This window comes from Culex pipiens, chromosome 2 (genome assembly GCF_016801865.2).
Source record: "Culex pipiens pallens isolate TS chromosome 2, TS_CPP_V2, whole genome shotgun sequence".
Classification (NCBI taxonomy): Eukaryota; Metazoa; Arthropoda; class Insecta; order Diptera; family Culicidae; genus Culex; species Culex pipiens.
The window spans coordinates 189894764-189908975 of NC_068938.1; the positions used below are offsets into that span (position 1 = coordinate 189894764).

The following is a 14212-nucleotide window of genomic DNA, read 5'->3' on the forward strand; positions in this document are numbered from 1 at the left end:
AACCTTCGTATCAAGGGTAAAGTTTTATTAACAACACGCAGAAAAATAAGGCATATTTGAATCAACAAAACGTGTTGTTGATTCGAAAACCAAGATTTTTGTTGAATCAACGCTAAACGTCAAAGCAACTTTTTGAAAACAACAAAAGATTTTTGTGGAATTGAGAAAATCAAGGTTTATTTCAACGCAAAATCGGCGTTGATTCAACAAAATTTTTGTTGAATCAAACCTCGTACAGGCTGATTCTACAAAATATTTTTCTGCGTGAAGTAATGATGAGAGCACTTTCAGAGATTAAATTTTTATTTTTTAGTTGATTTCAGCAAATTTGTCAAATGTTACAGCCATTTTAAGGTAGAAAAAAATGCAATTTAAAAATTCAAACATCTTTAAAAAAAAAAACAAGTCAGGTTTCATATCAATTATAAATCCTGAAAAAATGGTAATTTTTTTAATCGAGATATTTATATTTTAAAATGAAAAATACAAAATAAAAATCAATAATTTGACGCCATGGCTTCTGTGGGCAGATTCAGATTCCAAATTCCATTCAAATACATATAGGTATAGAACATTGTTGTACTATTGTAAAAAAAAACCTGCAAAGTTACAAAAACACGTAATCTCAAAATGAAAAAAAAAAAGAAATCCAAATGACAAATGACAAAAATCTGGGATATTACAGATTCTAAAAGAACATGAAATTTCCCATAAAATCACACGTCGCTTGATTTTTGACAGTTGAGTATCGGGAAATGGCAGCATTTAAAAACATTTTTTAACTTTTTGGATGTAAAAAAGGTTTTTTATTAATTATGAGTACGCTAGCAAGTCGACCACCCAATTTTTTTTTTGGTTCTACGACTCGAATTTTCTAAAGCAGTTTAAATAGTTTTATTTGCCGTATCTTAGAATGTTCTCGTTTTGGCAGCCGGTCAAGTTTAAAAATTGATTAAAGTTGCATATAAGTTTTTTAATGGCCGGCGTCCAGTTTCACCTTAACCCTTCAGGCATGAATTAAAAAAAAACAGCATTTTCATTGAATGTATGGGCTTACAGATATAAGCATAATTACATTTCTCACAACTGAAAATAGAATATTTTATTCAGTGTGGTAGAAACATGGATGGTAAATAAGCTTACGTAAATATTTTAACGAGTCAAATTTGAAAGCTGTCAAAGACAAACTTATGGGAAATTGGACGAGCTTTCCGGTAAAAATATTCACGAGACTGAAAAATCAAGTCTGTTATATACAAATTGCCAAAAACCACCAAAAATAATATTTTTTCAACATTTTTATTTTTAAAACCGCTGTATCTTCACAAGGATTGGACTTAGGACAATGGTCAATATGGAGACTTTTATGTAAAATTGTCTGGGAAATCGATTCCCACTACCAGTTTTTAAAAATTTTGACGTTTAGACCACTTTTCAAAAAAAAAACAGTTTTTGTAAATGATTTTTGTATTTTTTTAGGAGAGAAATACCATCCTGCATTTAACGTTAGTCTTTTGGTAACATCTTAGGGTATTTCCTCAAAAATTTTGAGCGAAAAAAAATCGTGACATCACCTTAAAATTTAACTTTTTAACTTAAAAATTGAAAAATCTCATGGAATTGGCCTGTTTTTTTCTTTCAGTGTATTTTTTTTTCAAAAAGTCCGTCTAATTTCCTACAAGTTTGTCTTTGACCTCTTTTTGATACGATGTAACTGCTTAGAGATACAGCAATATTTAATTTACAAAAAAACAAAAATAATTAAAACCCTTACGCCCTTCTCAAATGTCATTATCGAGTGCAACTGGCTCCATATACACAAAAATGGCTTATATAGGCCTAGGATAACATGTCTAAAAAGTTTCATTGAAATCGGAGAGGGTCGGGTACAAAAGTACCAAAACAATTCCTGATTTGAGCTGGAATTGCTCCATATTAAATTTTTAGTTTAATCTACGTTGAAGATTTCTTTTTAAATATAGTTAATATTATCATATTAAAATCACAATTGTTATTGTACCACATTCCTATCATATCTCCCCCAATTATTTGCCGAAACGGAACAATTTAAAGCTCATCAAAAATGATGCAAACAAAAGAACAGGACACAGAACGAAAAAAAATAAATAAAAATACGCAAACACCACCCCGAACCTCAAAACCAACAACTTAAACCTTCATTCTCCCCCGCTCGTTGCTGCTGCTGCAGCAAACAGACAACTGAGCTCGCTCTATCTCTCTCTGTCGTGGCCGGCATCAGGTTCTTTCCCACGGTGTCTGAATTGTGCGTAAAAGCACTCGAAAATATCCTCCTTCCCAACAAAAGCATCAAGCAAGCAAATTTGAGGGGGGACATTTGGGGTAAACTGAACCTTTCGTTTAAAATTTAAGCCATCCTAAGTTTAAAATACACTTTTTTTCAATTTATAAAATTATCAAATATTTTAAGAAACATTTGAAATTTTCAAAACTAATCTTAAAAAAAACGGAAATTATTCCAAAATTACACCGCACAAAACCTGAGGCTAAAACAAAAACAAAAAAGTAAAAACAGAGAGTCTTATATGTTTTGCTCCAAGGGACTCTCGCTGTTGTTGTCTCCGTGAGCCGTGGACCAGCCAGCATCAGCAAGCATTTGCTTCCGTTCCCAGGACCGGCTTGGCAGGAACAAAAAAGAGTCCTTGCTGCTGATGCTGCTGCTGTTGGAAATTCGGGTCAAACCACGTCGTCTTCGTCGTCAGCAGTAGCAAACGTCCTTGTTTTGCTGCTTGATGCTTGTTTGAAAATCAACAGAATTTGAGGAATTTGAAGAAAGTTTGTAGAGAAGGTTTCGGGGGGGAGGTGGTTAAGGACACTGCAATTGTCCTTCATCCCCCTACTTGTTCCCCACCTCAGAAAAATGAAATCTTCTCAACCAAAGATAAAAAAGCAAGCTTTCGCTTGAACAAAAAGTTCTTTGTTTGTGTTTTGGTTCTTAGAATACGAAAGAAATGCTCACCTGCTTGCTGGCCCGGGACAGGAGGTTGATTTCACGCTGCAGCACCGGAACGTGCGACTTGAGAAAGGGGACCACGTTGGAGCGCAGCGGGAAGTTGGTGGCCTCCTGGACGGCGACCTGGAACTCCTCCACGGTGAGACCGCCGCTCTGGGAACGGAAAAATGAAATAAAAAAACGGATTATATTTAATATGTTGTTTAAAAGTTTTGTTTTACTAGTTTTGTCATTTGTAAACTTCAGTTTTATTTAAAAGAACGCGATTTTTTTACTTATTCTGCATTGTTTCATTTTCAATAACACGCTGGATTTCATATAAATATTTTTTTTCTTGGGAGGCTTTTAACCCTTCAAGGCCATTTTTAATAGATTTAAAACGTAAACATGGTTATAATGCATACACTAAAAAAAAAGGGTTCGCGTAAACGTGAACAGAGTTCATGCCAACGGGAACCAGCAAGAAAACTGTTCAATCTTCATGGTGCAATTTTGAATTTTGCACCATAAAAGTTGAACAGTTTTCTTCCTGGTTCCCGTTGGCATGAACTCTGTTCACGTTTACGCAAACTCATTTTTTTGCGTATACAGATTTTAAGGCTTCGAATCTTTAAACTGGCTTTAAGAAATTTGTATGAATAGGGTTTTAACAAAATAGTCGAAATATTTCCAGGATATTTGTGTTTTCCCGGAGAATTCTTGAAATTTCCAAAAAGGTTCTTTGTTTTTTGCTTGATTTCATAATGTTTTTTTGTTGTTTCATTTTGGATAGTTGAGCTTAAAAATGACTTAAAAAATGCTCTAAAGTGAATTGTAAATTTTTAATTCAATATAGTGGTCAAAAATGTGGTGATGAAATATGAATAATATTAATAAGGAATAAAAAAAACTCTAAAATGACTAAAAACATAAATAAAAAAACAACCTTTCACAAATTTGAGAAATATCAATGAATGTATAAAATTTTTCTTTTCGTTAACCGACCTATAACTTCAAAATTTGTAAAAAGATTTGAAATGGTCATTAAAAATTTTCTATAATAAAAATTTCATAAATAATTAATATATCATTTTTAAACTCTGAAAAGTTTAGAATCGATTTAAAAAGTTTTTTAATAAAAAATTAAATTTTAGGTAATTTAAAACAAGGGAAGAAGAAACTTAAAAAAACTGCAATGGTATAAACGTAAACAGTATTTGATTTCAAGAAATTTGCCTCTAATCTAAGATCGATAAAATCCTTTTTTAAAGATTTGATAGAATTGAATTTGAATTTAATTGAAAGTGTTTGAAATCGTATCATACCTCTAACGAAAAAAAAGTTTAATTAAGTCATAAAATGCTTTAAATGTTTACTGTAACCAGGGGCGCTGACTCTGGGAGGGCACGGTACTTTTTGCCCCCCCTAAAATTTGGCTGGGGGGGCAGCCCATACATTGTGCCCCCCCAGAAATTTTGGAAGAAAAATATTTCTATTTCAAATATAAAAAAAATACAGAAATAATTGAAAATAATATCTAAAACTTAAATGGAACATTGTTTGTACACACGGATAGAATTCTTGTAAGCGAATCCGTAAAATAGCTCAAAAACATTTGTTGTTTTCGAAACCGCTGAAATTTTTTGAACAAAATTGTTTACAATTTTCTGGATTTAGATGCATTTTTTTCTAAATCGACAACGTTTTATCTATACCACTGTGCTCTCTAGGAAAATCAGTAAGCTTAGTACAAGAGCACAGAGGCATCGGTATATGATTTGAGAGATGTCGTCAACATAGATTTTACGGATTTGCTCATAAGATTTCTATCTGTGCATGTTGTTCCAAAAACAAAACCAATGTACTTTTTCCATAGCACCTTATCTACAATAAAACCTACGCAAACTCTTGCGAAAACAATCATCAAGTTTTCAAACGCAACATTTCTTGACTGCTTTACATTTACAAAAATGCTGATAAATTCAATTATTTTTTGGGTAATTTTAGAAAGGATTTGAAAAGATTAAAAATGCATTTCTTAACCGTTCTATACCAATTTTAGCCGAAAAATACAATTGTTTCAAAAAAAGTAAATTTTTGAAAACTAGCGCACCGCTTTACTGAGACAATTCCACATTATAATTTATTTATGATCGATTTAAAAAAATAAAAAGGCTATATAAATTTTAACCTGCACCCTCAACAAATATGCCAAAAAAATCCGGGAGTAGAAAATAATAATAAAAATAGTAAATTAAATTCTTAAATTCTTAAATTCTTAAATTCTTAAATTCTTAAATTCTTAAATTCTTAAATTCTTAAATTCTTAAATTCTTAAATTCTTAAATTCTTAAATTCTTAAATTCTTAAATTCTTAAATTCTTAAATTCTTAAATTCTTAAATTCTTAAATTCTTAAATTCTTAAATCCTAAAATTCTTAAATTCTTAAATTCTTAAATTCTTAAATTCTTAAATTCTTAAATTCTTAAATTCTTAAATTCTTAAATTCTTAAATTCTTAAATTCTTAAATTCTTAAATTCTTAAATTCTTAAATTCTTAAATTCTTAAATTCTTAAATTCTTAAATTCTTAAATTCTTAAATTCTTAAATTCTTAAATTCTTAAATTCTTAAATTCTTAAATTCTTAAATTCTTAAATTCTTAAATTCTTAAATTCTTAAATTCTTAAATTCTTAAATTCTTAAATTCTTAAATTCTTAAATTCTTAAATTCTTAAATTCTTAAATTCTTAAATTCTTAAATTCTTAAATTCTTAAATTCTTAAATTCTTAAATTCTTAAATTCTTAAATTCTTAAATTCTTAAATTCTTAAATTCTTAAATTCTTAAATTCTTAAATTCTTAAATTCTTAAATTCTTAAATTCTTAAATTCTTAAATTCTTAAATTCTTAAATTCTTAAATTCTTAAATTCTTAAATTCTTAAATTCTTAAATTCTTAAATTCTTAAATTCTTAAATTCTTAAATTCTTAAATTCTTAAATTCTTAAATTCTTAAATTCTTAAATTCTTAAATTCTTAAATTCTTAAATTCTTAAATTCTTAAATTCTTAAATTCTTAAATTCTTAAATTCTTAAATTCTTAAATTCTTAAATTCTTAAATTCTTAAATTCTTAAATTCTTAAATTCTTAAATTCTTAAATTCTTAAATTCTTAAATTCTTAAATTCTTAAATTCTTAAATTCTTAAATTCTTAAATTCTTAAATTCTTAAATTCTTAAATTCTTAAATTCTTAAAAAATCTATTGATGTATCAGAATTTAGAAATTTTTAATTTTTTTAAACATTGAATTTAATTGTTATTTCTAATTTTCTGATTGTTTAAATTTCTGCTTTTGATTTCTTAACATTTTCAAGCCATTAGTTTTTCAACCCTACGTACGTTTTTCTAATTTGTAAATTTCGCTGGAACGATGCAACATTTTTCAAATCTTTTGGAAGCAATTTTTAGGTTTTGTTCAGATCTACAAATCGCTTTTTGAAGCTTTTAAAAATATTGTAGGGTTTAAGAGTAATCTACGAAACAAAAAGCGTAACGCTACAGAGGTTTCTCTGTATTATTTTTTTTTTAAATTTTAGAATATTGAATTTGGTGTATCTGTTTTTTTATCTAAACTGCAGATTTGAAAAATGGATGTTTATTTTAATGTGTTTTTGTATTCTTAAATTTCTGAAGTTCTAATTTTTTTCCTTTTTACTTTTGTTTTTATTTTTAGAATATTGGTATTGTTGAATTTCTAAATATCTGATTATTTTTATTATTGACTGTTACTTCTAGGAAATAACTGAAAATATGCTAATGGGAATGAATTCGCCTCAGAACATATAAAAAATTCCCCCAATTGACGATCTCAATCACGTTTTAATAAATTATCTATTTCTAAAAAAAAATGATTCCGGATGAAAAAAATCCGTATCACATCGTAAAAAAAATATTAAAATTCGTGATATACAAGAAACTTTAACATCTAATCGCCACTTTTACCTATCGATTTCGGAAAACAACCGTGTCCCCCCAACATTTTGGACTAGTCGGCGCCCCTGACTGTAACAATTTCTGAAGCTAATCTATCGTTTAAAAAAAATACCAGATTGGAATTCAGGTAAAATTTTAAAAACTGCTAAATGAAAGTTTCCCATCAATTTTATTTTATTGATTCCCAAAAAAGGATTGCCAGTTTAAAAACAAAAATTAAAAAAAAAGTTGTCAACCAACCCGTTTTTAAGTATGACAATTGCCATTTTATATTTAAAAATAAGTTAAAAATATAAATCAAACATTACTTTTAAATTTTATGTTTTCATTGTATTTATTTTGAAATATGAATGAATTTACTTAGAATTCAAAACTCATTAGTTTAACAAAATTTAACCATCAAAAAGCTTTAAAATTTGTATAGCAAGGCTTTAGAGGAAATTTTTTAACCGAGATGCTATTCAGATGGTTCAAAAATAACTTATTTTTAAGTTAGAATTACGACCATCTTAATTTTTCAAAATAATTTTGCACTTTATAGCACAATTTATGAAACATTAGAAATAATCTGCCGACAGTTCTTATTAAGCATTTGCGTAAAAATGTTTTTCTTTGCTTGCTAATTTAATGCTGATTTATGCCCATCCAAATAAAAATACTTCAAAAATCCTATCGATAACTAGGTTTTAGACATTTCCATTAATTTTACAGCAAATTTTGATGAAAGACCATAATATTTCTTATTTTTTCAATTTCATGGAAACCTGGTAAAAATAAAAAAAAATACCGGGATTCAGGAATTCCTGATTTTGAAAAAAATCCGGAAAATATGTCCCAGGAAATCCCGCGATGGACGCACCTACTGTAACTTTGAATGATTCGAATGTTGAATAGTTTTAACTTTTTACTACTCAATATTTTCTATATTATTTATTTTTCCAGTTTCATGAAAAAAAAATCTATGCCAAACTTTATTTCTCTTGTTAGATTTTTTATAGTTTTCTTCATGTATGCATTATGATGAATGAAGTTTACTGACAGTTTGAAGCCTATTCCACAATCTCCTATCAAACCTTTAACAATTTTTGTTGAACTTAATTCTCCAGTCACTTTTTCTAGGTTTTTGTTTATTCCATTTTTATTGTGTAATTTAAATTATTTTTCTAGCTTTTTTCAGGTAATCATGAATAAAATAAAAACTTCAAAACAATTTATTTTTATTTTTTTTGGGAGGGTGATCCAGCCGCACATCGTTGATGTCGAAACCTCTAAACTGGGCCCTCGTCCTGTCACGTCCGTCAGTAGTCTTGTCGTACATTTCAACTAGAACCAGATCTGCCAATGAATTAGTACACTTCGACCAAATAAACACTGACGCTGTATGGATCTGACTCTAGAATAAATGCACAGTTGTGTGTTATTCATAAGTCCAAAATGTTCAATTATTCATAAAAGTACAAATATTCATTTGCGGAAAACTACCTAACTTGAATTGAATACAAGATTTAAAGTAACCTATCCGAAATCCCCGACATTTTAATTGATAGCCAAAAAATCTAGACGTTTCTTTTAAAACCTGTCTGGCTTCTTTTAAAAAACAAAAACAAAAAAATAGATTGACAGTTCATATTTTAATAAGTCATGAATTGAAAAAGAGACGACCATTTGATCGTCAGAATTCCAGTAGATCCTCGATTCGCAACAATGGTCGATACAATCATAATCCGACAACCGTTAGTTCAACAGATCAACGAATTTAGTCCGATTTCATTTCACTATTGATTGATCGAGACTCTATGGAAATTTTGACAAATCAGAATGGTTTTTATGCTACTTGAATGAAAATCACCAATTCTGATAGAATTACTAAATTCACTATTACTAATTTTGTCCCTGAATAACAAAATGCGAAGTATAAAATATTTATAGTTAAAATCCTAAATTCTTCAAAAACTAAATTTTTAAAAACCCGCATCCTAACCTGACACCCACATTAAGATAGGGAAAAATCACATATGTAGCGGTTCATTGTACAAATGTGATATTTCCACTATCGGAGAACCTCCTTGTCTCGATGACAGCTTACCAGCCATCGATTAAGCCCTGAGACTGCGTCAAAGTGGGAAAAACTTCAAAACAATTATGTTAAAATGTTTCATTTTTTTTTTCGATGAATTTCTTTTTTGATTTTTTTTATTGGAGTCAGAAATAAAAGTTAAAAAAAACATATTTGGTTCATTTAGCTCCTACCAATCTACCTGCTCATTAAAATCAATTTCAGAAATGACAGGTTGATAGCGCATAAAAAAGCAAACCAGGATATTAAAAAAAAAATCCAAAATTTACAAAAGCGAATAGTAGAAAAAATAGTTTTCAAACAAAATTAACATTTTGAAATATATTTACGACAATTGTGAGGATTCTGTATATTGTTTACAAACATCAAATTCAATTCTCAGAACAATTTAACAAGATAACATAGTTCAAACTCACCGCCAACGACAGCACCAGCGACCGCACCCGATCCCCGATATCGACGTTGGTGTCCTGGCCGAACTGCACCAGCGCCCCCAGAAAACGCCGTATCTTGAGCAGCTTGGCCGTGTCCTGCTGGGCAACGGCTGCAGCGGCGGCCGCCGCCGACGTGATGACCGGCGGGGGCGTAATCGAACCGAGACTTCCCCCACTTCCTCCGCCGCCCCCACCTCCTCCGGTGCTGCCGCCACTTCCGTTCAGGAGTCGCGCCTCGTGCCCCGGGGGAGACGAACTCCCGTGGCGCCCATTGCCGGTGATTCCCGGTGTTCCCGTGGTCGTGGGTTGGCCACCGGTGGGACACCGTGGCGGTGGTGGCTGCTGCGGAACCAGGCCGCTGTGATGTGGTGGTGGGATGTGGGGTGAAATCGGTGATCGTGGCGCCACCACGCGGGCACCTTCCGGCGAATCTGGCGTTCGGCACTGCTCCTTACCTGGTGGTTGGGGAAAAGAGAGAATAAACGTAGGGATGAGATAAAGGTTCTATTGATGAGAGGGGAGCAGGGAGAGGGTCGCGCGGGACGAAATAATGAGTTAATGCTAGTGACAAGTGACAAGTATTGTGAGGGGGTGTGTGTTTTGTTGGATGCCCCCCTCCCCTGGAAAGAGTGAAAAGGGCGACAGGAACAGTGTTTACGTGAAAGAGAAAAGAAAATTAATTGAAATTTCAATCAAACTCATTGCCGTATAGAGAGAGAGGAAAACCCGTTGAAGGTTCCCATAGTTTGAACGAGTTGTTCAAAGAACGTAAAATTCTGCATTGGAAAGGGGTAATCAACAAATTTTCAATCATTTTCACTAACATGTCATCCAATATTTAAAAGGGCACCCAAATACCTGCGTAGCTCTTCCGCCGGTTTGGTACCCTGAGCTTCTGGGCCAGTTCCGGATGGACGTTGGCAAGATGCCGGTTAAAGTTCCCCGCGTGGTCCTTCAGAAACCCGAGGGTGTTGCACCCACTAACGGTACATTTGAATCGCCTGAGTTTCTCGTTCCAGGTGAAGTATTTTCGTGCATTTTGATAAATTTCACGGCTCATGGCGAAATTAACGCTCACAAATTGTCACAGATGGAAAAATCGGGAAGGACTGAAAACACTGACAGATTTGCTTTTATCGGAGTAAGAAAGCAAGGCTACTGCGATCTTATGGCAGTTCTCGAAAAATCTTCATGTCAGGCAGTCAAATTTTCATTTCAAATTTTCAGGGTTGCTACGATCAAAATGCAAAAGTGCAATTCTCAAACCCAGAACTTTTTTCATAGATTCTTGTAACCAACTATTTTATGCTTTTTGGGTACATTAAAAACTGCTTTTAACAAGGAAATATACCCTTTCTCGGCCCAATTCAATTATCGGCTTATCAAAACTTTGAACATAAACTACAGCATTTATGAAGTGTTTTTGACTATTTCAAAGTAATAAGGCCGTTGCAAATATTGTTCAAAGTCTATATCGCCCTTCCTCCCTCCCAAGACCGGTCGTAAAAATCAGGGGACAAAAAAATATTTTTCCAGAAAGATTCAAAATTTGAATGGAAATAGACGTGCAATCAGCTGAAAACATTTCAAAATGCATTTTCCCGCTTTTATAATTATATTCGGCGGGTAATTCTCTACCAACTCAAACGAAATCGGGAAAAGTTGCCCCGACCCCTCTTCGATTTGCGTGAAACTTTGTCCTAAGGGGTAACTTTTGCCCCTGATAACGAATCCGAGGTCCATTTTTTTTATATCTCGTGACGGAGGGGCGGTACGACCCTTTTCATTTTTGAACATGCGAAAAAAGAGTTGTTTTTCAATAATTTGCAGCATGAAACGGTGATGAGATAGAAATTTGGTGTCAAAGAGACTTTTATGTAAAATTGTACGCCTGATTTGATGGCGTACTCAGAATTCCGAAAAAAACATATTTTTCATCGAAAAAAAAAAACACTAAAAAAGTTTTAAAAATTCTCCCATTTTCCGTTATTCGACTGTAAAAATTTTTAGAACATGTCATTTTATGGGAAATTTAATGTACTTTTCGAATCTACATTGACTCAGAAGGGTCATTTTTTCATTTAGAACAATTTCTTTCATTTTAAAATTTCGTGTTTTTTTCTAACTTTGCAGGGTTATTTTTTAGAATGTAACAATGTTCTACAAAGTTGTAGAGCAGACAATTAAAAATTTTTTGATATATAGACATAAGGGGTTTGCTTATAAACATCACGAGTTTTACGAAAAAAAGTTTTGAAAAAGTTACTTTTTGCGTTTCTCTTTGTTTTGTCGTCCGTGTCTGTCGCGGGTGACCATGAACGGCCATGATCAACGACGACCAACATTTTCAAAAAAAAAAAATCGTAAAATCGTAATAACTCATAACCGCGAGGCACTAAATAGCGGCATTAAATCAGCATTATATTGGCATTTAATACCAGCAAATATTGCTTCAAAACATTTAATCAGCACTTTTCCCTTGAGAAATATTTCAAGTGGCGCACAGTGATGCTGATTTAATACTTCAACGAAAGCTCGAACAAAAAAACTGCTTTATCGACGTCAAGGCTGGGGGAAAAAAAGAACAGCTGCTCCACCCACACACACACTTGGTGGTGGGCCTGCTTTGTTTTTTTTTCTCATGTTGCGTTTCATGTGTGAGTGTGACACTTTGATGTTTTTCTTGCATTTTTCTCGTCGATCTCCAGGATGCGCGCCAGCCATCTGATGTATTCTGAAATGAGTGTTTGTTTTGAAACTTTTAATCGATGTGGTTGGTGCATCGAATAATAATGAAGACTTTCTTTCTGCTGTTTAGAGATTCTGGTTCATGTTTCTGGTTCAAAAACCCGTTCGTTGGACGGAAATTATTTACAAGTCACTCAGCAAATTGCGGCCAGCCAGTAAGTACAGTGCAATCAATTACGGAAAGCTTGAGGTTATTAGGGACAAGTACTGGCTAACGGCTAACGGGAACTGTTTTTCCGAGGAGTGCACGGTTAGCAAAATTTCGCAAAGTCTATCAGACTTCCGGAAAGCAGCTTTTTGCTTGCGAGAAAAGTAATTCAATTTACCAGAGAACTTTTGATGATGTCCTTTGTGCTATAGGCATATGTTTTGAAAAATCTGGCTGCAGTTTTCCACAAAAAAAATTCAATCAGCGGGAATTGAACCCAGTTCACGCAAAAATAAAACTGATGCACACTGGGGGAATTGCGCCTTAGCCCGCACGCTTACTGCAATGGTATGACGGGAGAAGGATAAAAGACATTAAGAGCGTGCCAGGCTGAAATGTTTCCCGTATCGATGGGTTACTTTGTTGATAAACATCAAATGCTTTGAAGCTCATTTTCATGGTCGTAAATGGTGATTTAATGCCAGTTGTAATGCTGTGAAGTCTTGGTACTTTGAGGCATTCGCAAAGCTTATTTACTACTTCAAAACATTCCAGTGCTGATTTAGTACTGAATTAATACTTCAATTTAGTGCTTGTGGTTACTTGGGTACTTGGGTGTGTTTTCAACATTATCAGTTGGAACACACGAATTTTATTGCTACACCCAAAGGAAAAATATATCTCAAAATCTGCGACAGTGGATTTGCTGCAGAAAATGTCATATTTTATAACATTTTTTGCAGCAAGCCCCTAGATCATTTTTGCCCGCGTGTAAACATTTCAGCGATCTGCAGTTCTCACCAACACATATAACGCTGGCCCGTCCCCGAACAACACTCCAAAGAGAAGCACATGTTGGTGCTCTTTCACTAACTTTTCATCAAGCGTCCATGGTGCGGTGGTAGCGTGTCGGATCATTAACCAAGAAGTTAGTGGTTCAATCCTCGTTCTGTTAAGGGTTTTTTTTTGTGAAATACAACCAAAAAGCCGTCGGTAATGTCGATAATTGTCGGTAACGGGCAAAAATGTCATACCCCTATATCGCAAAAAATGCATGAGGACAGTTTTCATGCAGATTCTGATATACTTTCATGCCGCCATGCATCACAATCATGCGACCGCCGTTTGGGTGTACTTTCAAAAGCATTTTGAACAGTAAAACATTTAAAAAAATATATTTACTTTATACTCATTAAAATATGACTTTTGAAGCATGCAACAGTAATTTGTAGTACATTTTCGATTTTAAATCATGTTTTGTATCTTTGTTCCTGGTTCATGTTTGTTTATGGAATTATCATATCTATATCTAGAGTTTTTTTTGAAAAGGTCCTATAAACAAAATTTTTAATTTTTGCATTTTGGGTGTTTTTAGAACCACCTTTTTTTTTTTTTTTTTTTTTTTTTTTTTTTTTTTTTTTTTTTCACTTTATTTCACAACATTTTTTTTTTGAATTTACATTTCACCACTTGCAAATAAGACGACAAATAAGCTCGGTAGAGATAATTTAACTTTGGATATTTCTAGAAGATGTTCAAAAAATGCTTAAAATGGCGCTCAAAAATAGCTTTATTATTAAAACGATCGATTCTTATGCTTTGTTTAAATTCATTCAAATCCCCAGAACCTCGTTTTTCTAAATTATAAACTATCGTTTGCACAGTCAGCCAAAGTGCTGCTTTGTATTTAAAGTCCCTATCACCGATACTCAATGATAGAAGCTCATCAGGATCTTTTACTAAAATTTTGAGTCTATTGTTCAGAATATTTTTTAACCATCTCCAAATGTCTTCGGATGTTTGACAATATTTTATTAAGTGACTTACTGATTCTACT

At 32.6% G+C, this 14212-nt stretch overlaps 1 protein-coding gene across 5 annotated transcripts in view; it reads right to left on the reverse strand.

Annotated features, from left to right (window-relative positions):
* The window catches only part of LOC120422940 (protein CBFA2T2), a 164114-nt gene that overhangs the window by 6970 nt on the left and 142932 nt on the right, over nt 1-14212 (reverse strand). For 3 of the 5 annotated variants that reach the window (XR_008212035.1, XR_005606188.2, XM_039586518.2), the window contains exons 1-3: nt 10338-10554; nt 9462-9934; nt 2999-3145 (exon numbers count right to left, since the gene is read on the reverse strand). Coding sequence is in view for 3 of the 5 variants with exons in the window: in XM_039586518.2 (XP_039442452.1) it covers nt 2999-3145; nt 9462-9934; nt 10338-10539 (822 nt within the window). In the remaining 2 variants the exon portion in view is untranslated. Of the gene's footprint in view, nt 1-2998; nt 3146-9461; nt 9935-10337; nt 10555-14212 lie in introns of those variants that run through there. The other 2 variants (XM_039586521.2, XM_039586520.2) reach the window with 1 other exon arrangement.